This window comes from Balearica regulorum, chromosome 5, assembly GCF_011004875.1.
Source record: "Balearica regulorum gibbericeps isolate bBalReg1 chromosome 5, bBalReg1.pri, whole genome shotgun sequence".
In the NCBI taxonomy this organism is placed as follows: domain Eukaryota; kingdom Metazoa; phylum Chordata; class Aves; order Gruiformes; family Gruidae; genus Balearica; species Balearica regulorum.
In genome coordinates, this window is record NC_046188.1 from 23,037,576 (window position 1) to 23,062,010 (window position 24,435).

At 42.2% G+C, this 24,435-nt stretch overlaps 1 protein-coding gene and 1 long non-coding RNA gene across 4 annotated transcripts in view; one reads left to right on the top strand and one right to left on the bottom strand.

Moving 5' to 3' along the window:
• Window positions 1–13,322, top strand: part of STON2 (stonin 2) — a 79,602-nt gene extending 66,280 nt beyond the window's left edge. For all 3 annotated transcript variants that reach the window (XM_075753759.1, XM_075753760.1, XM_075753761.1), the window contains 3 exons: window positions 192–2,027; window positions 7,413–7,615; window positions 8,734–13,322. In XM_075753759.1, coding sequence (XP_075609874.1) covers window positions 192–2,027; window positions 7,413–7,615; window positions 8,734–8,817 — 2,123 coding nt within the window. In that variant the 3' untranslated portion in view covers window positions 8,818–13,322. The remainder of the gene's footprint in view (window positions 1–191; window positions 2,028–7,412; window positions 7,616–8,733) is intronic.
• LOC142602002 (uncharacterized) lies at window positions 5,428–12,834 on the bottom strand. Its single transcript, XR_012835609.1, has 2 exons — window positions 12,711–12,834; window positions 5,428–7,553 (listed from the first exon to the last, which is right to left on the bottom strand). It is a non-coding gene; the product is annotated as an uncharacterized LOC142602002 (long non-coding RNA).
• Window positions 13,323–24,435: the final 11,113 nt, after the last annotated feature.

Genomic DNA, 24,435 nt, shown 5'->3' on the forward strand with positions numbered 1-24,435 from the left:
TTCATTAATTCTTGCCAGACTCTTCAGCATTTTAGCCAAGTCTTTTGACTATCTTTCTTGCCCAACATATGAATAGGCCTTTCTTGAGCATGCAAACTGTTGTGCAAACTGTGGTTTTCTTTTCGCAGAGGGAACTAGGTAACTTCAGAATAATTAGCTGAAATTTCCTCCCCTCCCCTCTTTTTTTAAAGACAATTCCTCGTCTCTCCAGGAAGATGAAGAGATAGATATGGAGGCTGTCAACTGGCAGCTGAACACCACCTCCGTGAATGGGCATTCATCTACCCCAACTACAGTTCGCTTCCCGAGCTGGGTGACTTTTGATGACAATGAAGTCAGTGTTTCACCACAGAACCTTTCTCCCTCAAAAACAGATGCCCCACCTGCAGAAACACAGACTCCAGATGTTAACTTTAACCTCATTGCATCCTTTAAGAAAAGAGAACGTCCTAAAAGCACATTGGGCGACCTCTCCAAAATTCAGAAACTAGATCTCTCCTCCTTAACCAAGTTGCCTTCTGTTGAAACACCACCATGGAGTGCTACTAATCCCTTCCTGGATGAATCTCTTCGAGATGTCCAGCCCTCACCCATCAATCCATTCAGCTCATTCTTTGAGGAGCGAGACAGGCGTTCCAAAAGCTCTTCTGTCTCCAGTGCTCCAGGCAAAAGCCAAAGAGACTCTCTCATTATTCTCCATCAAGAACCTGATACCATCAGTTTCCATGAGACAAACAAAAGTGAAACCCACACAGAAGCTGTAGAGCAGCTCAAGCAACTCCAGATTGGAGACCCAGATCGTGTGAGCAGCCCTACCTTGCCTGATGATGACCCCATGATGCCATATGATCTGGATGCAGCCTTATTTAACCTGGCACCAGCTCAGCCAAAGGATGGATGGCCAATGATGCTCAGGATCCCAGAGAAGAAGAATATTATGTCATCCAGGCACTGGGGACCAATATACGTCAAGCTGACTGACAGTGGATGTATACAGCTTTTTTATGAGAAAGGACTGGAGAAACCTTTCCGGGAATTCAAACTTGAAATCAATCATGAGATTTCAGAGCGCAAACTCCAGAACTATGATGAGAATGGAAGGATACACAGTGTGCGGTTGGATCGCACAACCTACAAGGAGAAAAAGAAGTATCAGCCTAAGCCAGCCATTGCTCACACAGCAGAGAGAGAGCAAATTATCAAGCTTGGGACTACGGATTATGAAGACTTCCTTAGCTTCATCAATGCTGTACAAGAGACATTGATGAACTTGCCAGCCTCATCAACAGATCTGAGCACAGTGGGACTAAACTATCAAGAAGAAGAAATCACAGTTGATGTCAGGGATGAGTTTCATGGCATCTTGGCCAAAGGAGACAGTGTGATTCTCCAGCACAGTGTGCTGACCCATATCTATGTTCTCAGCTTCCTTTCTGGCCTGGCAGAGTGCAGACTGGGCCTTAATGATATTCTGATCAAAGGGAATGAAATAGTTGCAAGGCAGGATATTATGCCCACTACTACCACTAAGTGGATTAAATTATACAGCTGTCGGTTCCATTCATGTGTGGATGAGGATATGTTTAATAATTCCCGTATTATCTTGTTCAACCCTTTGGATGCCTGCCGGTTTGAACTGATGCGATTCAGAACTGTCTTTGCTGAGAAAACTTTGCCTTTTACCCTGAGGACGGCTGCCAGCATCAATGGTGCTGAGGTGGAGGTGCAGAGCTGGCTGATGATGTCCACTGGGTTCTCTTCCAACCGTGACCCTTTAACTCAGGTCCCTTGTGAAAACGTGATGATCCGCTACCCAGTGCCAAACGAGTGGGTGAAGAACTTCCGCAGAGAGAGCGTTCTGGGGGAGAAATCTTTGAAAGCCAAGGTGAACAAGGGGGCCACTTTCGGATCAACCAGTCTGTCTGGTTCTGAGCCAGTGATGAGAGTGACTTTGGGAACTGCCAAATATGAGCATGCCTTTAATTCCATCGTATGGAGGATAAACCGACTGCCTGACAAAAACTCAGGTGAGTGGTGCATACCATCTCTGCAAGAGTAAACTAAAAGGAGTTACATATTTTGGAATATAGATAATACTGGGTTTACATAGTGAGGGATAAATCATCCTCTGTTGTGTATCAAAGGACATCACTTGCATGAAGCATGCATCTGACCCTTCATTGCAGTAGTTTTATGTATCCTACAAACATTAATAATGATAAAAACAGGTTTAGGTTTTCTGGATGCAAAAATACACCTTCTGTCTCTGCTTTTATGAGTACACTATGGGGCTTAGGCATCAAACACCTCTGTGTGCTTGGCACTGTAACTGGAAGCAGGACTTTTTCAGATAACTTGCAAGAAGATACTATGCTACGGGGCTGAATGACAGGACCAGATAAATTGCTGTAGTTCCAACACATATGATTTCTTTTCCATGCATTGCCAAGCATACTTGGCCAGTGCTATATATTTCAGCGTATATACCACTACTAATGCCAATAAAGTATCTGGAATGGGGACTGTAAGAGGACAGAAGACATTATGCAACCATTAAGAAAAAAGAAATTTCCGAACACCAGTTCATGGCTATGTTTCTTTAATCAGTGCAGACAGGTAAATACAGCTTAAACCTGAAGAGAGAATACAAACATAAACCCCACAAGTCTTTCTATTTCTAGTAACATGTTCATAATTAAACATTCAAATAATATGGGCAAGCTACCGTTCCCTTTGGCCATCACTGCCAGTCATTCCATTTCCTGCGTTTCATCCATGGTTCCAATAAAGCTGAGCAACTCAGGTTTATTTTTATTTGTAGTGAATTCTGCTTCTTGATTTCTCTGCTCTAGACTAGCTTTTTACAAATGAGACGGACTTGTTAGTATTAATGCTGTAGTAATGCAGCTGGATGACTGGGAGGGTTTCTGTAGCCAGTGTTCCCTGAAGGAAAGTTCAGTGTTGTACCAGATTTGGTACTTTCTAAGGACATATGTTTTTTCCTGAGTTTGAGCTATAGTGTCAGCAAAACAGTGATCTAAGTATTTTAATCTTTCTGATCACATTTCGGCCAAAGACGACCAGCTTACACCATAAGTTACAAATGTGGATGGATATCACTGACAAAAGTGACAAAAGGCTCCATGTTTTCTGGAGTGCGGGGCGAAAGAAGAGAGAGCTTGGGAACTCAAGAGAAATATCGCAATGAAAAATTAACCTCGGGCTGTTTATGAGCAATAACATGCTTGTGAGGAAAATCTCACTATGCCATCTGCATGAGCTCTGGGAACGAGATGCTGTGAAATCGGGCCTTCTGTGGCATCTTCTCTCCAAAGATCTCAGTATACTGTATAGACATTACAGCTGGGAAAACAAAAGCCCCCAGACTTTAACAGAATCACAGAACATGCCGGTAGCAAACCAGGAAAAGAGGCAGCCCTCCTGGCTCTACTGCCTCCTGCGAGGGGATGCTCCCTTACCCATTGCTACTTAGAGGGAGATGTTGATCTATGTCTCTTGTTTCCTTGATCCCATCTCTCCCAGTGTGAGGCTTTATTATATATACCCTGTGTCGGGCAGAAATGCATCACAGACTTGGCGCTGCTGTTGGAGCCCTGCCACAGAGCATCTATCCATCAGTGTCACTGTGTGGAATGCAGGTCAGTTAGTATTTGTTTACATCCTGAGAGGAAGAAAGTGTCCTCACCCCTCCGGTCAGGTCAGATGTAATTTCAGGGAAAGGAAGGGCCTTGCAAGCACTGTCTTGGCCAGGATGTATGAGGTATGTGAGAGGGAGGGAATCCCAAAGTGATGACAGGGCAGGCCAAGTGTAGTTGAAATCTGGCCTTGCCTCTCAGGGACTATTTACATTTCCTGACGGTACTTGTCCCATGGTTTTCCTTATGGAAAGTATATGGCAAACAGAGAGGGATATAAATGGTACTCGAAAGCATTGATTCCTGCTCCTTCTTAGATTTGCCTGATGGACCACATACACTTCTGACCATGTTATACTGATGTGTGGTCTACTCCCAAGCTTGTGCATCCTTGGCTGTATCCAGCCCTACCCATAAGTCGTATAATACTTCACCTCCACCTATTTGCAGAAGTCCCTATAAATTATGCAGTTCTCAAGCATTAAGTATAAAAATGTTCCCTTGACTCGCACTTCATGCTCTCTTACTGTGGCACCTGCAGCTCTGCCCTAAGAGCGCTCTGGGTCTTCTGTAAATGTCTGGTCTGCTGCTGAACTGCTCTGGTGCCTGGGACTCCAGAGCAGGAGAGAGGTAGAGGCATCGCACTGCAGCTGGGGGGAAGTGCTGCAGGTGGCCACAGTCCAGCTCCACCCTGCCTCCAGAGGCCACGCAACCCATCCACATGACCTGGGGTATATGCATTGCATGACTCCCTCCAGCACATGTGCCTATCTGCCAGCCCCCTGTACCTATCAGAGGAGCACATAGATATGCACACCCTACAGGACCCTTCATCCATCCATCCATCCATCCATCCATCCACCCACGTTGTGTGCTCTAACACATCAGTCCCTTGCAAATGCAATCCCAAGAACTCGAGAGGTCTCCAGTTAGCCATGTGGACCTCTTGTGCTTCCCTCCATTCCCTGAATGCAAACTGGTGCAGGCTGTGTGTAGATGTGAGGTGTATGACACCATCAGCCGTGCCTGTGGTCTGCCCTGACAGCCAGTACCCCAGCAGGGGAGGAGAGCCGGTCCCCCCTGAAGCTCACTGCTAGCATTCGAGTTGTAATATTCCAGCACCCAATTTATTAAGAATTATTTCAGCAGCTTCACTGTCTTATCAAATTATTTTCTTTGTGCTTTCTAATGCAATGGGGCCCTTTGCACTCTCACTATAGGAACTTTTTATCAGCACTGTCTGTCTGTATTATTTAGTAGCCAAAGCGTGTGCCTGTGACTGGACGTTGAAAAGCATATGTCAGATGAAGGACTGTGTGTACTCTGACTATGATTTGACTTAAGAAGAAGCTATGGACTGGACTCTACTGAGCACATTGCTGAAATCCTTTCAAAAATAGCTTGTTAAACTTTGTTGCCCTTCTCATATTCATAATTAATATGATCAAAGCAGTTGATAAAGAAAACCTATTTACAGGCTCTGCAGAGTTTCAGTTGCAGCTGGCTGGACTCCACGTTTATTTTGGGGTTTTTTTTAAGCCACCAGCAGAATATTAGGAAAACATCCACTCGGTCTTCAATCATGGGAAAATGCTCTTCCAGCAAAGCAGGGATGTAGTAGCCTCTATGCAGAGCGTTGGACCTGGATATTTGAACTTTAGTTTGGCTGTGGATCCCAGGCCTGCTGCCTGGTATACTTTCTGAAGTAAATTAAATCCTTTAATCCAAACATGTTGGGACATCAGAGTAATTTGGAACAGATTCCCTCCAATCACGGTACCCCATGTATATATATTTATGAATTATATTATCAGATCCTTGGTTTTGAGAATGAAATGTTAGTAGCAAGCAATGTAAAACAAAAGCAGTCTGTTGATTTTCTCCTGATTTTACTAAAAAGTATACCTGTCCATTAGAGCTCTGAGTGAACCTGTTGAACAAACAAAGTCTATAGAAGTTGTGCCTTGTGTGCCTCACACTCAGAACACTAATGAACACTGATGTGATTGGTATTTTTGCTATAGCTTTGGTGGAAGAGTTGCTTTCTTAATCAGTTCACCTGGTTGCTTGCCACGCTGAGCTGGTTTAAATTAATAACTTCCATATTTTTTTGAGCGCTGTGCATGGTCTTTTCTGTTAGTGAGTACTCCTAGTAGAAGAAATCAGAGAGAGATTCCAGGTCGCACTAGAACCAGGGTAACTGAGTCAGCACTCTGCTTGGGATAATTAATCTTGATGAAAAGCAGGTCATGTATTTTAATGCTTGCAGAACTCAAGCTTTTATATCTGCTTGATACTGCACCCACTCATTCATTACTTGGCTCCAGCTGTGGTGCTGCATGTCTCAGCTGAACTGCATAGCCTCTCATTGGCTTTGCTGCACGGACATAAGTTTATAAACTTTCCAGTTGTGAGGAAATGCTGCCTAGACAGTTTGGAAGTATGAGGCTGACTCTAGATGAAATTTTTACCCAGACTTACACTGAGTTGAATTTTTTTTCCAACTCTTGTTTCAGAGGCTAAGTTGGATGTTGCAATCCCTAAGCCCTCTAAAGACTGTTCAATTTCATCCTGTTGGGACAAGAAATATCTCAAAATCCCACAGCTTGCTTTTCAAGCTTCAGCTCAACAAGGCTGGCTTTTGGCCTAAGCTCTGGATGAGGACCTGACTTCCTTTTAAAGGCCCAGGCTTGCAAGTCCTTCACAGGCAACATGTTCCTCCTCTTCCCAGGAAGAGCTTCTGGGCTTTCACCACCTGGTTCTTTTTACTCTGCCTGCCTTCCTCCTTCCTTGTCTCTGTCCTGTACACCTTGCTGAGCTGTGTGGAGAACTTCCCCAGTGAACAAGTAGTTAGAAATCCTGAAGTTTGTAATAGTGGCAGACAAGGATGCTGTTCATTTATTTATACATTACTTTCATTTACACATACTTAGATAATAGGATCCCTCCAATCAGAAAGCCCAAGATGGCTTTGAAGGCTCCCATCCTCATTTTGCAGACAGAGAAACTGAGGCGCAGACCTTAAATGACTTGCTCAAGAGCTTAGGGACTTGGCAGCAATCAGAAATAAAACCAACCTAGCTTGACTAGCAGTCCTTACTTTTAATTTGTAAACATCAGTGCTGTCCAGCAAAACAAAAGGGGAAAAATAATAACAAAGGTTATCATTTACAGATGACAGCTAAACATGATTACTTCTTCACCTTGCCATCTGTAATGACTAGCCACCTTGTCATGGGTTAGAGTAAGGAATAAACAGTTATCTCCAAGTTGTGCACAAATTTGCTTTTTGAACCCAGGCAAGTTATTTAACCTTATCCAGTATATTTTCTTTTGCTAAAATTGGGGTTAACAATTTCAAATAAACGTGAAATATCTGCCAAATCCCACCTTTCCTTACTGTCAGTACATGACATTTCAGAAGGATGTGCCACGACGTACTTAGCATGTTACATACACTGGGGGAATCAGAAGAGGAGAAATACCTTTACCCTGCTGTTCTTGATTTACGTCTTATATTTTCACCCACGCAAAGCAAACTAGAGTGATTGGCAGTCCTTTTTGCAGTTTGTTTAATTCCTCTGGAAACTCCAACAGCATTGAAACAGGTAAGAAGATACTGTCACTTGCTATGAACTAGTTCACCCAGGCAGAATCTTGGTTTCTTGCAGTTCCATGATGTTGCTTCCTCCTAGATGTTGTGTTTTCTGATCCATCCAACACAACTTTCATGTCTGTTTGCTCTCTTTTTTCCAGCTTCTGGCCATCCTCACTGCTTCTTCTGTCACCTAGAGCTTGGCTCTGACCGGGAAGTGCCTTCCAGTTTTGTCCGCTATGTCGATGTGGAATTTGACATGCCCACCACTTCTGCGTCCAAAGCCACTGTTCGGTCCATCTCTGTTGAGGACAAGACTAACGTGAGGAAGTGGGTCAACTATTCAGCACACTACAGTTACAAGGTAAAACCAAGCATGTGGCAATCACCCTGGTTACTTTGCATACTTCATTGTCTTGAAAAGTGTGGGCAGACAAATAAATTACCACGGGCAAATGAGGTGGGAATTTGGCACATGCCAGGGTCTGTGCAGCAGCTACCCAGGTGCAGCCTATTGATTCATGGCAAACAAGCAGTGGATTATCCCTCAGCAAAGATGGAATAAACTTGCTTGCAGTTGCTTTGTGGAAGAGCATACGTGCAGCCAGCTACCGGGGTAAGAGTGTGAATAGGGAGTTTTGCTGCTTTTCAGGGCAAATGCTACGGTGGGAGTGCTACAGCAGACAAAAAGATCGCATTACTTCTCTGCTTAAGTATTTCTTCTATCTGCCTGCTCTAAGGAGAGGAGCAGATGGGAAAATGCACTACGTATATACCTGCCAAGAATCTCAGTATGCCAAAATTTGCATGTTAGCTGATCACTCAGCAGAGAAATTGGCATCCTACCTGCCTTTTTCAGGAGCAGTGATGAGAGATACTGAAAAGATTCTCATGGCAAATATTTTAAATGGTAATTGTAATTACATTTTTAGTACTCCCTTAAATTTCCTGGAGATGATATTTGATCTTCTTAAGTATCCCTTTTAAGAATTAAACATTGGATTATCCCTGAGTTTTCAGAGTTGTTGAAATTTAGAACACAAATGTAGATGTGCATTTTGAAAATTAATCTCTTTGCTTTATACATCAGTCTTTGCAGAGTTTAAAATTGAGGCTGGTCTTCTGCTGTCACTTAGGAAGCCACCTATCCTCTGCAGATTTGGTTCTGAGTTTGGATTCAAAGTACAGATGGGGATGGTAATGAATATAAAATCTTGTGAGACCGACTCTCTGCATGACATTATCTCTTCTGGAAATGATACCATGACACGGTTGAATTGTAAAACTGTTTGGATTAGACTGGAAACACTTACACTAAATAAAATCCAGCTTTCCCTCCTCAGTCTATTTCCCTTCAGAACCCTCTCCGTTTACCAAAAGTTTCTTCACCTGAGCAGGACATGAACTGCCACTAAGGAAGATTTTTGAATCTTTTGTCTTCCTTTCTCATTACAAATATTCTCCTCCTTTTCCCTCTGCCAGGTCGAAATAGAGCAGAAAAAAAGCTTGAATGAGGATCTGAAGGGAGAAGATACTGCAAATGTCAATGAATGTGCCACGCAGTGAAGGAAGATCAATCTGCAAGTCCCAAGGGGGGTGGTCAAATTAACAGACCTGGAAGAAAGGACTTGCAAGGTTTTGGTATTTTTCTTTAAAAAAGTATGGAGTACTACTTTTAAAACAATGCTCTGAAGAGTATTATTTTTCCTTGTGATGATCCGTACTTTGAGAAGAAGCTTGTCAGTGGTTTGTTTGGAGTGGACCCATGGGCTTTTGCTGGAACGATTTAAGTACAGTTGGGGTATAGACAGAATGACTCATATTACAGTCAAGCCTGCCTTTTCTGCCTCTTCACCATCTTGGTTCTGCACTGAAGTATGGTCTGGCCACCATCACAGCCAAACCAGAAAGCAGCCTTTATCTTACTTGCAATTTTGCCCTCCTACATTAAGCATTATTTTTTGTATGCCTGTTGGTTTGGTTATTGGCAGATTCAGTTCCTTCTGAACTGCCAAATAAAACCCAGGGAGCATCGAGTGTAAAAATGATACAAAATTTCGTTTCTGAAGTGGTCAACAGAGTGAAAAACCTGAGCATCATTCTGGAGAATCAACAAACTCTGCATCTTAAACACAGTAAATGGTCAAGCAGATGAACTACAGACAGGACAGCTAATCACGTAGCTGTTCTTCTATTCACCCCTTCCAGTCTCATCCCCTGAACGACAACATGTCATTGTGCACATTTTTGTGGGGTCTGCACAAGTTACAAGAAAGCCTGTGTAATTTCTTTAAAATTTTGTTAGTCTGGGCTGTTCTGTTAGCTTGACTGAACGTGGTTATGGCTGCTAGTAACAGGGAATGTGTCTTATAATAGAGGTGATACAGGAGGGACTTTGCTAAGATTAGATCATTCCTGCCTAGAAAGATATTTAAGTGAAAAGCATTGGGGTTTGGGGTTGGGGTTGGGTTTTTTTTATATGTTTTCTTGGATGGGTAAGGTGGGTGGTTATTGAAAATGTCAGAACACGATTACTTTAACAGACAATGTTGTTTACCTTCCTGAGAATCCTTGGAAATCTGTCCAGCGCAATATTACCTTCATGTTCTACCTTGAACCTACAATATAAGTAACTTGTATCTTTATAAAACTCCCACTACCTGGGAAACAAAATCTCTTTTCAGAGATTAACAACAAGCTTCCATCACGGATAATTTTTTATCGCCACTTAGCTGAAAGTAACAGCAAGTCTTAAAACTTCTCTCTAAATTAAAATGCAGAAGGCAAAAATCACTCATTCATATATATTTTCAGAGAAAACATTGTTTAAAGTACCAATTTTTTGGTAGTTGTTTCCATGGCTTGCGTAATATTTTGTCTTCAGGTAATTTTAAATGTAAAAAAAGTAATTTATTAAATCATTTATCTTTTGAGAGGTTACTGCTGACTTTAAAATCACACATTTGGAAAGCCTTGGCAATGTAATTTAAAATCATAATTAATTAAAATGAAAGTTTTTTTATAAAGTTAAAAATTTATTTTACATTTCATATAGCAGAAAATTAATACACTGTCAATTTACTACTTTCACTGTGACTCCTATAAAAATCACTACAATGTTAAAATCCCAAATAAAACATGAGATTAATTACACTGAGTCTAAAACCGGTAGCAGTAGAATTTAAAATAAATTCTAGGGAACTTCTAAATGCCTTTTTACATGCACCTAAATTTCAGGCCTAGATCAGCCTAGTGATATATATTTACACAGGTATACCACTGTAAATATGTGAAGCCTCAGTCATTCTAGGACTTTTTAATAAGCTTGAAATATTCTGCTGCAGGTAGTCCTACTGAAGCCCAGGTTGCTCCTCGGAGCACACCAGTTAGTACTAAGCATTTGCAACATCTCTCTGTAAATGGAAGAGGGCTATTCACTTTTATTAAGCATTTTGAGATCAGTGGATTAAAATTACTGATAAAGCGTAAAGAGTTATTATGTATTAAATGATGACTTGTACAGATTGTCAAATATCTGAGAGCACAGGGCTGATTTCGTGACTGATTCTCGGCCCTTTTACAGGCTGGCGACTCCTCTCTACAAAATCCATTCTTCTTTTCAAAGGCATTCAGAGAACTTTGGGTCTTTTTTCTGTTTTTCACAGCAGCTCCTAGTGTACAGTTTCTGAAAAGGACCAGCAAGAAATCCCAACAAAACCAAGCTGAAGGAGTGCCGAGATGTTGCTGAGGCAGCGTGAGAATGTTTTGTGAAAGAAACAGTCAGGAGATTTCCTACTCTCATCTGCTCAGTGTCTGAATTTTTGCCTATTGCCCCCCAGCCCTTGAAAACACAGAGAAGTGATAGCAAATAAACAAAATTATGTTGTTCTCCTTAAAGAGGGGAGAAAATCAAAGGAATATAATTTTCCATCTCTGTTGAATTCTTAAACTATTCGGTCTCTCTCATACTCCAGCCACACAATATTTCATACCCCAAAAACTGAAAGATGAATGTGTTGGAGGTTTCTGGATTAATTTCTCTACTTCTTCATCTCTGATTTTTTTTTTTTTTAATTCAAAGTTAATGAGTGAAAGAAAGAGTATGGGCCTGACTCTGATCTCTCTTATGTAGTTAGTTGTACAACAGAAGTATTTCTTCCAGTTCTCATGGAGTTATGCAGGCAAAAACTAGAAAAGTGTTCTGGGTTTTAAAAAAGCTATTTTAATCCATTCTGATCTCTGGGGAATATTTGGCTGGTGTACCTGCCACTGAATTTTCAAGAGTTTAGGATGAATCCCTTGGCCAGAGTTTCAAAAGATCTTATTTTCTATTGAAGAACTAAAGTAATCTGATTTTTCAAAAGAGCACTAACAACCAAAATCTTTAGAAAAATCTAGCGTTGGTATCGGCCGGTGTCACCACCGCATTAATTTTTCAGTCCAGCACCATTAGCAGTGCTGAGCATTTGAACACCAGGATCCTAAGTGCCCTTTTTGTGGCTTCCACTGTTCTTGCTTGATTAAACAGTGCCAATTTTTCAGTGTTAAGACATTGCCAGTGTATGAACTTTATGTACATGAACCATACATTCTTTATCCATAGGGGGCAGCAGTAATTTCGACAGACTGTTGATGGGGGTAAGGGGAAAAGAGCTGAGAGTTTTGTCAGTTTTTAGAGTAGCGGAGAGGATTTAGATACAAGCTATGCCTGTAGTGGGGATGTTGATTTTTTTTTTTTTTTATCTTGGGGAAAAATCTCTTTGAATAGTTTCAGTTTAATACTCCTTTTGAGAAAGATACAATCACTGTCCTTTGGTTTATTTGAAAGCTTTGTAGTACTCAAACACTCCGTGCAAGAAATGTGCCTTCAAGGTAAGCACACTTCTACTCCCTGAAGCTATTCCCGCTTTCAGCATTCTTTCTATTTCTCATTATGGTTTTGTTTCATTTTTGTACTGTGGTAAGACTTGAGGTATTGCAGGGAATTGTGCCTAGAAAAATAAACAGTCTTTGATCACAAGGGGTAAAGATGAACATCATCTCTGGGCAGCTGAGCTTATTTTAGTGAATGCCTCGTACATTTATTAACTATGGACACTCTGTTAGCAGGGGAAAAGGGGCAAATTCAGCTGAGAAATACTGTAACTGACTGATGTTATTTTTGCCCTTTATTTTATTTAGCTTCAAATTTAGTCATCCTATGAAGTGGACAGATTTTAGGTTCTTCATTGCAGCAGTATAAAAAACATTGCAGAAATAACTTCCTTTTTCTGGTGGGTTGCTGGCTGACATATTTACTTGACAGGACATCCAAGACCTGTTGGTCTACTTGTCCACATGACAGTAGCTGCTAAAACTCCCTCTCGATCAGTCACCTACCAGGATAGAGAGCAGTTGAATGCAAAAGAGCATGAAAGCAAGAGGAAAAGGTGTACAAAGTTCAGCCTGGAGGTACTTACTCTGTTGCTTGCATGAAACTCTCAGTTAATTTCCTTGGCCCTTGAATGCACAAACTAATCAAGCCCTTGATAGGTCACCTCTGTTCCAGAGGGTGAAAAATTCCTTTCAGTGACTCTTAGCAGCTTGTGGGTTTAGCTGTATTCATCTCCAGAACTGGCCAGTGCAAGAATCTGCAGCACACAGAGATCACTTGTGAAGTGATGAAGTACTTACCCTCTTCTGACACTAAAGTTCTATCTACATCATGAGTTGTCTGAGATACGAAATTTTGGGTGATAACAGGCATAGCTGTTCCTAGCCTTCCTGTTTTGTTCAGCCACCAACCCACACATCCATCCATCCATCCTCCCATCCGTCCTACCCCCCCTCCTTCCCTCCCTTTATACTTGCAATTCATTCTTTGCACTATTGACATTCATTGGTTTGATGATTATTTTGTAACATGTTCCTACCTTTTTGTTTTGTAAAATAAGAAAGTCTATACACTGGCTAACTTTGTAGAAGTGGTTTATTTTTTTTCTTTTTATTTTATCAGTTGAAATAGGATGTCATGTTTTGTTTGAACTATGGGAAAACTTAAATAAATGTTAAGATGAAACAGCATATCCACATTTTCACTGTGAAACTGAAGTTCTATGGGGTGTATATTCTGATAAGTCAGAAGTCTTTAATTCAGAAGAGGAAGAGGGAGTATTTTGAATGGCATAAAGGAGGACATAAATTATGGGACTATATACAGAAAAGAGATTATTTCATTTGATCATCCAGACTGAATGATAGACTGCAAAGAAAACGGAGCAGCCCTAGAGCTTGAGCCACATAACTGATGTGTGGAGCAGTGCTGACGTAACATAGAAGAGGAGCCAACATTTGAATGAAGCCATCCTGAAACAAAGTAATTGAGAATTGAAGCTTCTGGTCAGTGGGTCCTACTTCTGTTCGCCGACCGCTAAAGCCAGGAATACATGTGAGGGCGGTGTCTTCTTGTGATCAGAACATCTGTTTGCAAAGCAAGTGTAAGGATAAGGTCTAAACTATTTACAGAGTCCTGCTATGATTCTCTGTGTTCTTTCAAACTTGAGTAAGCCATGTATCATTTCATACATCTTTCCACTTCTCTCCCAGTCACTGAGACCAGTTGCAGTCTGCTGGTTTTCTCAAAAGCACTCCCTGAATCAGACTGAAGAGCTCGGCAGTCTCATTGACCAAAGAAAATCAGATACGCATCATAAGGGCTGCTCTGAGCTCAGCGCATTCTCCATACTGTGCCTCAGTACAACTGACAGTAAGTCAATCATTTTATGGTATAGGAAAATGGAGGTACGCCGGGAACAACGCCTCATGTTCGTTATTCAAGAGTAAATCAGGTCAGCCAGAAGGAAGGAAAGTTAAATAGATTCAGGGGCTGTTAGTAATAGCAGTTTATGTACTATAATTGAGACATTTGGTGACATTTGGAAATGTTACTATCAAATTGGGAGGGTATGATTGTATTAACCATGATAGCTTGATAATATGCAAAATAGTTTTAAAAAGAGGAAGTCATAGAAAAAATTGAGCTCAAAAAGGAGCTCAGAGTTCTTTGGCAATAGTGCAGTCCTTTGAGACAAGCCAAAATAACACCTTACCAGAGATGGAGAAGTCAGAGTGCCAGTGCAACGTGTACCCAAACAAAAGACATCACTAGAGTGAGATAGCACAATTTGGAGAGAAAAAAAAAAAAAACCCAGTTTTCTTTCAATGCTCTTAGTTGATATGATTGCCCTTACCATCTAATCCAGATATGTTGTAAATTTATGAGTAGTACAAAAGCTGCTGAAGGTCAGCTGAGGTAAAGCAAAAGATAGAGCAGCAGCCCATTGTTTCGGCTTCGGTGCAGGTCCGTGTCACACCAGATGTGTCTGAAACACAAAGCGCACCAGTCCCAGAAAAAAACTGCTGTCCTTTTGGTCACAGTATTAGAAGCCTAAAACAGCCACTGCCATGTATAAAAAAGTAGTTGGAATAGTATTTTAAACACCAGCTGTGAAAGGGGTCATTCTTAACCCTTAATAATGGGACAGCAAAGCGTGATGGAGAGGGGTGACCATACTACTGCCTGCGGCTGCACCGGGGTGCCACATCATGTGGCAGACACGTGCTGGGGTTCAGTCAGTCCTTCCGTGGCCAGGGGCCTTCTGCTCTCTCCCAGCTCCTACTGCCCCAGGGGCTGTAGATAAACTGGGAGCAATCAATCAACTTGGCCTAAAGAGTTTCTGAAGGGATAGGGTGAATACATGGTGAATACAGCTGGAAGTCATTTCTTCAGGTGAGAGCCTCTTTTGTGAAGGTTTCCCTTGTGCAGAACAGAAGAGGAGAGCTCTGCTCCTCTGTGTGGAAGCAAAGAAATCTCTTAGGGCACAGTCAGTTCAGCAATTGTATTAATACGGAGAGTACTCAGATTAAAAAGGGATGCAATCAGAAAACCCCATGTCAGCTCACAGTGCAGGCAGAACGATAGCAGAGTTCTGGCTTCTGATCAAGAGAAACAAAAGCAAAATTGCAGAGAGTTTTCAGCTAAGAGATGAATAGAGCACAACCACTATAGCATCTTGTTTAAATTGCACTGCATCAGTGAGCAGGCGCTTTTTTTTGTTTGGTTTTTTTTTTCCGCCCCAAGCTGTTATAGGTACCCTTTGCCCAGGAGGAAGAACTGTCCCTGGCAGTCAGAAAGTGACAGTTGGTGCAAGAGGAACAACCAGGGGAGTGCGGGTGGCAAGGTAGGATACGCTGAAGTTACAATCTCAGCAGAGAAAAATGTGTGCTAATACCTCATAAAGTCCCATGACAAGTAAGGAACTATGCAAAAAATGTGACTTGGGAAGTCCCAGTCTACGAATACTGCCCCTGGGAACAAAGGAAAAAAACAGTCAGTAAAAAAATTAATATTACGAAGGATTGGAAGGTTTGTGAACAAATAGAATTGGATTTGGAACTGAACAACATTACAACATTATCAAAATCAGCTCCCAAATTGTAAAGGGCCTCAATTGTAAAAGACACAAGATGATGAAGGTGTGAGTTGACAGTGACATTTCTGCTTGGTAAGTTGTGGTTCGTGGTACGGGTCCTGCCTGGAGACATGAACTACAGATGGGAACGGTAAGGCCTTCAGCTGTGCGCGCAGCTCCCTGGGTCCACTGGAGCTGAGGGACTGTTGCTCTCTAGTGGTCACTGCAAGCTGCCAGGGTTTTCCCTGGACTACTGACCCGCTGCATCGGGCACGCTCAACCAATGCAAGTCTCACTGGTTTTCAGGACTGTGAACCCCATGCAGAATTTGGCCCGTTGTTGACACACTGAAAACCAGTTAGATCTCAAAACTGGGTGTAAGAGTCGACTACCTCAATTTATTTCATGATTAGCTGAGAAAAGGCCAACAGAGAAATTTTTCAGAGGTGCTGACTGCTCTTTTCACTTGAGTAGTCCTTACCTGTCTGCAGAGTCATGCACAGAATCGGTTTAAATTTACGTCCATAAAGCACTTCAAACACCTCCAACAGAAAATGCTGTAAAAGGATAACTTTTAACTACTGTCTATTTAAAAACAAAAGCATACATGTGTGTTGTACAGGCATGCATGGGCCTATACAATTCTGCATTGTATGATGGAAAGAACAGTAGTTTGACCTTTTTATTTTCTGGCCGCTCTTTAGAAGATAGACACCCCCCACCGCCCTGAGGGACACCGCTGCGGCTAAGCCCGACCTGGGCAGCCAAGCCCACTACTCCCACCCAGTAAACCCCCATGCAGCTGCTGCCTTGTACTGCAAGCACCAAAATTCCCAGGAGTTCTCATGAACTTGCATGAAAGATGTCTACGTACACCTCCTGTTCCTGTGCATGCCTCAAACCACCACAGCCCTAGATGGTTATACAGCCAAGTCCAGCTTGGGCTTTCAAGCCAAGCGTTCTCCTACCTTCCCTCTCTCGAGGATTCTAATCTGCTGCCGTGCTCAGAATGAGCATTGTGTGCTATAAACCTGCTCGGTGGTCAGAGCACTGCACTGCAGTGAGCGAACGGGTTTGGCTCCCTTTCTCCTCCTTGTTTGAGGCTACCTAGAGTGCCAGGACAGAGGTGGAGACAGTACAAGACTGAAAAGAGGGACTGAAGGCTTCAAGGGTTTAGAGTACGGACCAGGTGTGTCAATCCTTGATTGCAGTTTCTGAAATTCTGTTGAGTAAATTATGGAGATAGTCGTCGGTGCAGGAACTAGACACCAGACCTGGCCTCTCCTTCCAGACAAATACCTTTGTCTGTGGAGCTCACTGAACCTAGAAGGCCTGCTGCCCAGTGAAAGTACTTTATACGATAAGTAGTGGCACCATTTGAGGATAGTGCCTTATCTGTTTGCTGAGGTGCTATGGAAATAGAAGTGTTCAAATGCATCCTTGTGCTCTATTTTCTAAGAAGTAATTTGTAATAAAAAAGTCTCCTTCCTGAAACAAAATGGTCCTGCTGTATTAAAGCCTGGCAAGAATACAACTATATGCCTTTGAAATAACTCCCTTACAGCATGGGGACATTCTTCCTTCCCAGCACCCACAAAAAGCACATGAAAATCAGTTTAAATCTGTCCTGAAGTGATTTCTTACCTAATTTTTAAGAAAAAGATGTACTAGTTACTGATTTTCAGCTTAAGTTAATAATTTAACATTTACTATGCATTACGAACCTACTTTTATAGAAGTAACAGCCAATAGTCATTGCTCTCAATGAGAGTGCTACTGGACGATTTTAGCACAAAGAGAGAAATTTTGAAAACGTATTTCTCTGATTTATTTTGTTTTCTGCTGGCGTTACTATACTGGCATAGGAGTGCTACCTCCCTCTTGTGGCTACATCTGTTGCTTTCAACTTGGAAAAGAAACCTTTACCGTGCAGCCACACTCATCATAGTCACCTTCCTGATATAAGCCTCCTCCTCAAGTTTGCCAGAAAAGCTCCATTATGTTGGGAATCTCCCTGTCGTGGAAAATTTTCTGCCTAAGGGAGAGATTCTTTTTCACTGTCATGTGGGAACAACTGAACATGTTTGATAAAACCAGTGGTAATTCATGCTGGTTGCATTTTGTCATTGATTCTGAATGTTCGGATTCAAGTCAGTCAAAGGTATGAGCTCCACCTAGGAGTTAAGAAGGTATTTTCCAGGTTATGTGATATTTTCAAGTAGTGCTGGAAAGTGTAGACAATTAACTTTGGAGTCAACTGCTTTGATGCAAAAACTCACGGCCTATACATTTTCGGATATCACTTTGTCCTTTCCTATCGTCTTCCATTTAAAAATTACAAAGTCCTTTTCAAACATTAAGAAATCAGGCTATCTGAAGAGCTAACTGAAATAAAAGACTACCTCTCAGACGATAAGGAAGTTAAATAGCATTAAATTGCTGCCTTGGAATGATAAAGCCCCAGCTGAATGCAGATCTAATGTCCCTCCATTGTTTCCCTAACCCAGAAGAACATCTTCTCCCTTCAAGGTCTTCAGCAGACTTATAGCATTTGTAGCATAATTTACCTTGAATGTCTCTGCGCTGTGCCCTTGTATTCTTCATTTCTGAGCAATTTACACTGATAGCAATATAGCACGTTGCCTGCTACAACATGTAGAAAATTGCATCCTGAAAGCCATGGCTGGAAACTGGGCAGGATGGATCTGGAAATTTGTAGCAGAGGTCTACAGCAATGGAAAGAGAATAAGCTGCACAGCTTAAGTGCTACTGCTGGTCGTCTTGCTTTGTTAGGTCTAAAAGAAAGTGGCCGTAGTTCTGCACCACTGTCACTTCGCCACATCCTCCAGCTTTATCTCCAATTTCAGCTGGCTTTGGCAGTAGGGCAAGGGACTGGCTTTGACCACTCATACATTTATGTAGCTGTCCGGGTGATGTGGACAGAGATATTATCACTTTGGCTTTGAAGGTACTCTCATCTGCTTCACGTTAGACGATACCCATCAGCACCTCCTTGGCCTCTGGCCAGCGAAAACATTCACGGGAGCTGAGCCCAGCCCTGTACAGACTCTGCCAGGGGCCAGCTGCAGCAACAGCTAGAACTTCCTGGGAAAAATCATCCCTGGTGCCTACAGACCATATCCAATAAAGGCAGTGTTGGGCCCTCGCCCTATAACCGTTAATACTGCGTCTGCATCTGGCCAGACGGGTCAGAGTATACATCAGTCCTTCCAGCACAAATGCAGCTGTCTGAAAACTCCATAAACTGGCAGTGCTGTTTTCTTCTCATCGCATGCTCTGCCCATACCATAAAACAGAGTGCAAGCAGGTATAGTGGGTACGATGGGATGCCTCACTAGAAATGTTTTCTTTCAACAGAAACACAGATGTGCTGACTACTAATCTGTCTAGAGTCAGTCTGTGGGAGAAATGAGATGGCTGATGACAGTCGGTCATATTGCAAATCTAGGAAGATTTGTAGTGGAAGATGATGCTTAAGATGGAAAAACAATCATTCATCCAAAGCAGCAAGGCAGGGAGTAGGAACGAGCAGCTGAGGGAAAATGTGAGCTCTGGTCTATAAGCGCAGCTTCACATTTTTTTACATATTTGCAGCTGTCAAAATCTTGGTATGCCCAAGACTCCCAGGTTACACATCATTTAGCATGAAGACTAGAGCAGAGAGGAGCTCTGGAAATGGGTCACAGGTTAGAAATGGCAATAAATGCCTAGGGTCCTATAGCTCTGTTACAGGATGAGCTGGGCTGGCTCATTCCTGCTGTTTTCCTTTCTCTCAAAGCCAGGGACTCCGATTGCCCAGCAGTCCTCACACTAACACAGCTTTCCCAGTCAGATAATTAGCCTCAGCATGGGAACTGCCCGTTAACTGCTCATCAGCCACAGGTTGGCCACAACTTGAGTTCACATTCACTGTTCCTTGCTGGGAAGGCTGAACACAGCCAAAACTGAACTGGAGTTGTTTCCTGCAAATTCCACCCAGTCCTGTGAAAAACAACCCTGGGACTCATCTAGGAGGAAGAAAAAAAACCCCAAAACCAAACAAAAAAACCCTCAAAACAAAACAAAACAAAAAAGCAAAGATTCTTCTTATTCATCTTCTCTGTCTGATGCCTCTCACGCTGGGTCCCAGAGGGGACATATGATCACCTCCGAATAGGCTGTAAAGTGTAGGGCACACCCATGGATTTTCCATGAAAGCTGTAGCCTCTTTGCCCTTAAAGCAGCTCCAGGTGATCCTCAGCAAGTCAGAAGCTTGCATGGTTTGCAAGGTCACTCACTTGGGCGCAGACATACTCACGGACATACTAAGTGAGAGGCAGCGAGTATCCGAAGTGCAGCAAACCTGCCTTGCACAAAAGCAGTTTTGGTTTATGGACATGTGAATGTGTGGCCGTGGGACAAACCGCTGAGTAAAATACACCACAGCACATCCCTGCTTGGCAGTTGCTGTGCAGTCTCCCACTCTCCCAGCTGTGTGAGGGAAGCCGAGGCTACGCAAACAGGCACACGCTCCCAAATGAATCACAGGGTTATCATGCACACAGACCAGCACCATGCCATAGTTGCACGCTGCATATTTGTATACAGGCATATTCTAGGGTGATTACTTTATCCTAAGGCACCACGTGGAGTCTGAGATATGTAAGGCTTGCGAAGCCTATAGATTGCTCTGTGCAAATTTTTCCCTTATGAATATTTCACTCTCCAATGCCTATATAAATCAGGAATAACTTTGCTGAAGTGAATTCGGTTTTGCTGTGGACCTTTGCACATCATTGCCGTTAGCTGGAATATATGGCAGTAATCAGTAAAAACATTTATCAACATGCTAGGTCAAGCTTTGCTTTAGATCAGTAATGCAGGACATTGCGTGCAGGGAGACTAACTGGTATTTTAAGTGCAGGTTTTTTGTTACCTGACTTCTTTGTTGCTTGGCTTCATGGATCAGAGTCGGCAATATTTTGGCTGTTATCAGAATCTCACCACAGTCGAGTAGCTGTGATTCATAACAGTCACAGTCCGAGTGATTAATGTTACTACTTAAAAAGCACTTAAGCAAGGTAGTACTGACAGAACGTGTAACGTGAAGGGTGAAGGTACTCCTTTAGCTCACGCCCTTGCAGAGAAGCACTAGCCTTCAGAATTTTAGGGGCTTTTTTTAGCTATTTAAGAATCAGTACTCTGTATTCAAATTATGATCCACTCAGTCTGTAGAGACCTAAGCATTAGGTCAAACATGTATACACATGCAAAAAATAAAGGGGTGGTCTCTGTCCTAAGACCAGTAATCTTCCTACTACAAGCACTATAGCTTGCTTACAGCAAGCCGGGGTGTGCATTTCAGTAATGGCCAATTCTTCTTCAATAAAAGGAAGCCTGGAGACTTTTCTACATGACAAAGCATTTGGCAACAATGTTGTTTTGAAGCATTTCCTCCTCTGGTCACTTATTTCTACTCCTGTCAGCTCTTTCAGTCACACTAACACGTCTTTTGTGGGGCTGCCCTATGAACCAGATCAGGAAACTGATCCAGGTTAAAAATTAGCCAGCACAGGAAAAAAAAATAAAAATGGCACAGCAAGGAACTGGCACAACTGCAAAAGCCGAGTGTGGCGGCAGAGGGACGGAAGGAGCACGCAGTGGTACGGGAAGGAAGTACGAATGCCTGAAATCCTCATTATCACTGAATGCTTGAGGGTCGTGGGAACCACGGGGTCAGTGTCTCAATTAAGTTTCGCCTTTACGAACCAGGCGTAGTTTTGTCAACCAGATACGTGAAAGAAACAATCTCTGATGTACAAACCTACAACAGCAGAAACCGATGCTAAGGCGCAAATGAACGCAGCACGTGGCAACAGCCTAGGAAAGAGTTTGGTGCCTTTCCAGCTGTACCTGATCATTTACTAGAAACAGCTGTTATAAAGACCATGGTGCAGCTGTGTGAAGTGATTTTCTGAGGGATGGGCTGAGGGAGGCTAAGGAAAGCCAATTACTTAAGCAGAGGGGGCAAGAGTGGTCCTAGAAAAGGAATAGTTTTTCTAAATCTGACATGGAGTTTGTGTGTAAAAGAGACAGGGAACTGTGATTCTGCTAGAGGAGGAATCACAGTATTTAGAGGAGAGGCTCTGGCAGTCAGTAGCAGCTTTAGAAGAAAGTCTCCTGGTGGGTGTAGAGGCCTCTGGGTTTTGTGGTGTTGTTCCTCAGCCTTTGAAGGCCTGACGGGTCTGTCGGAGATATATGGGAACAGGAGGAGTTACAGTGAAAAAACAACTATAGTAGCTGGTCATCTGTTCACATAGTCTTCTGTGAAGATGTGATTTATACATTTTGTTTGGAGGAGGGAAGATGGCTTTCTAATGTGAGCAGCTATGTGGCTTTGACTGGATAACTAAGTGCATAGTTTTACTGTCCTGTTTAGACATGCCCTAATGAGAAAGGTGTATATGTAAGCTGTTTTCAAACAACTGCACGTATTCTAACAGTAAACAGTCTTAGTCTATCTTAAAGGAAAAATTCTTTGTGCTTCCTACTTTGCTTGAGTAAGCACTTGGCAAGAGCAGAGCGAGCCTGAGACTCTAGAAGTATCATCATGAAATAAAAGCTTAATGTGTAGCAAGCCTCTCTGAAGGCCTTGCCTGCTCTAGCACTTCAAGCTGAGAATTTGCTGAAACATTAATGTCTGCCCTCTGAAAGGTCCCTAGAGACAAACCACACTGCTCTAGGATGGCAAGGTTTGGTCCTCTCTGGGCTGTGAGGAAAGCAGTTGAATTGTGCATGTGTTAGACCCTTAAAAGTGGTGTTTGTGCGCTTTGGTAAAGCGTATTGCTGTGCTTCAAGTTCTAGATGTGAAAGTAAACCCATCTAGAAAAATAGAGATGCCTTGGAATAAGGTTGATGGGAGCTATTTCATTCCATTGTTGCCTTGCTTAAAAAATTGGGGGGGTGAAATCTAGCACTGAAGACAAGAGGGATATGTTTACTGGCTTTTGTTCCTAGCTACTAGATCATGGCGAGCAGGCTGTTAGAAGGAAAATGTCACTTTATATATATATATATTTATATACCTTTTAATCAAAGAATTTTTATACAAAACCTTAACACTGTCTGAAATTAATATCACATGAGCGCCATTATGTGTCAGCATCTCTTCTGACTCTTGAGGGCTAGTTGCATCCAGAAAAGCTTTGCTATGATGTGTCTGTTGTTAACTTCTGCTGGTGCCCAAAGTTTTCGATTGTGGCTTGGGCCACTTACTTTTTTTTTTTTTTGAGCTCTGTAGGGACACTTAAAAAAACCAGACACCAACAATGACAAAAAAAAAAACCCACCACATTTTCCTCAAATTTTATTTAAGGTTATATTGTCTCTGTGGTACAGTGTGTGGAAGCAGCAAGAGTGAATTAAACATAGAGGTGAACATAAGCTCTAAACTCACAATGTGTGAGTGTAACTTCAAGCAGCTTTTTCCCGTTAACACTTTCTAGACTGACTTTCTAGACTGGTTCTCTGTGTGCTCCTGTTTTATCTCTTTAACACTTGCTGTTGCAATTTAAAGTTAAATATATGTCTGCCCATTCTTGGGGAAAACAGAGATTGGGGCAGAAAGTTTACTTCCTTGATGACTACTACTACTACTATGTCACCAAAGCCTTCTGAAAAGTGTTCAATGCCTTAGCTTGTTTTTAAGGCAAGAGTGTAATATACTGGCTGAAAATTGTATGTTGTCTTCATGCCCACAGTGGGAGCTTTTGTAAGCACAACTACAACAGCAGGTTGGTATTGTGGACAAGACTTATGATGACAGATCCGGAAGGCATGCTGATGGTAAGCCTTATTCTGTCACCTATGTTAAGGTTTGCACTCGTATAATATAGTTAAGACCAATTTTTGTTTTCCTTGCTTAACCACCCTCTGAGGGAGGAAGGGAACTGGTCGACATGATCACAGAAACAGAAGCTTTTCTGTTGTTTTGAGAACTAAGAAATTATAAACCAGTGTGTCAGCAACACCTCATACTAGGTACTTGATGCTTTGCTGTATGATCAGAAATGTTTTCAAAGAAAAATGAGGTCGTGCCAATACTAATCGGGTACTGATTTCTCCAGGTGTAGGAGATGAGCCGTGCTCATGGTCCGCTCTTGGGAGAGAGATGAGTAGCTTCAGATTATTTTTACCATTTTCAGATGAACAAAAAACCCTTCCATTAAAAAAAAAAAAAACACAAATAAAAACTGAAGATCACAAATTTAATTTATTTTGACTTGGCATCAAGATTTTGTGGTTCTTATTTTCAGCTGAATTGCTAGCTGGTGGTTTTTCAGTGGCAATCACAGGTACTTAGCACCTTTGAGTTTCTGGATTCAAGTGTGCCCCATCCCTCCCCCCATTAGCAAATACTTATATATCAGCTATCCCTTTGCAAGATATCTTCTTGAAAGAGATGCTGTGAAGAACAATGCATTAGTACTTGCCAAGAACTTAAGAATGGAAGTGCAATCAAACCAAAAAACATACTATTCCCCACCCCTCCATTCCCCATCCCCCCCAAGTTCAAAAATATCTCTTCTAAAAGATGTAGTTCTCTGATGGACCACAAAGGAGATGAACTAAAAATATCCCCGTATCTTAGACTCTTTATATTAACTTATCAAGCTACTGTTGCAGTAGTAGGTCACTTCCTCTGCAGAGGAGAAGCAAGGGATGCTTGTGGTAC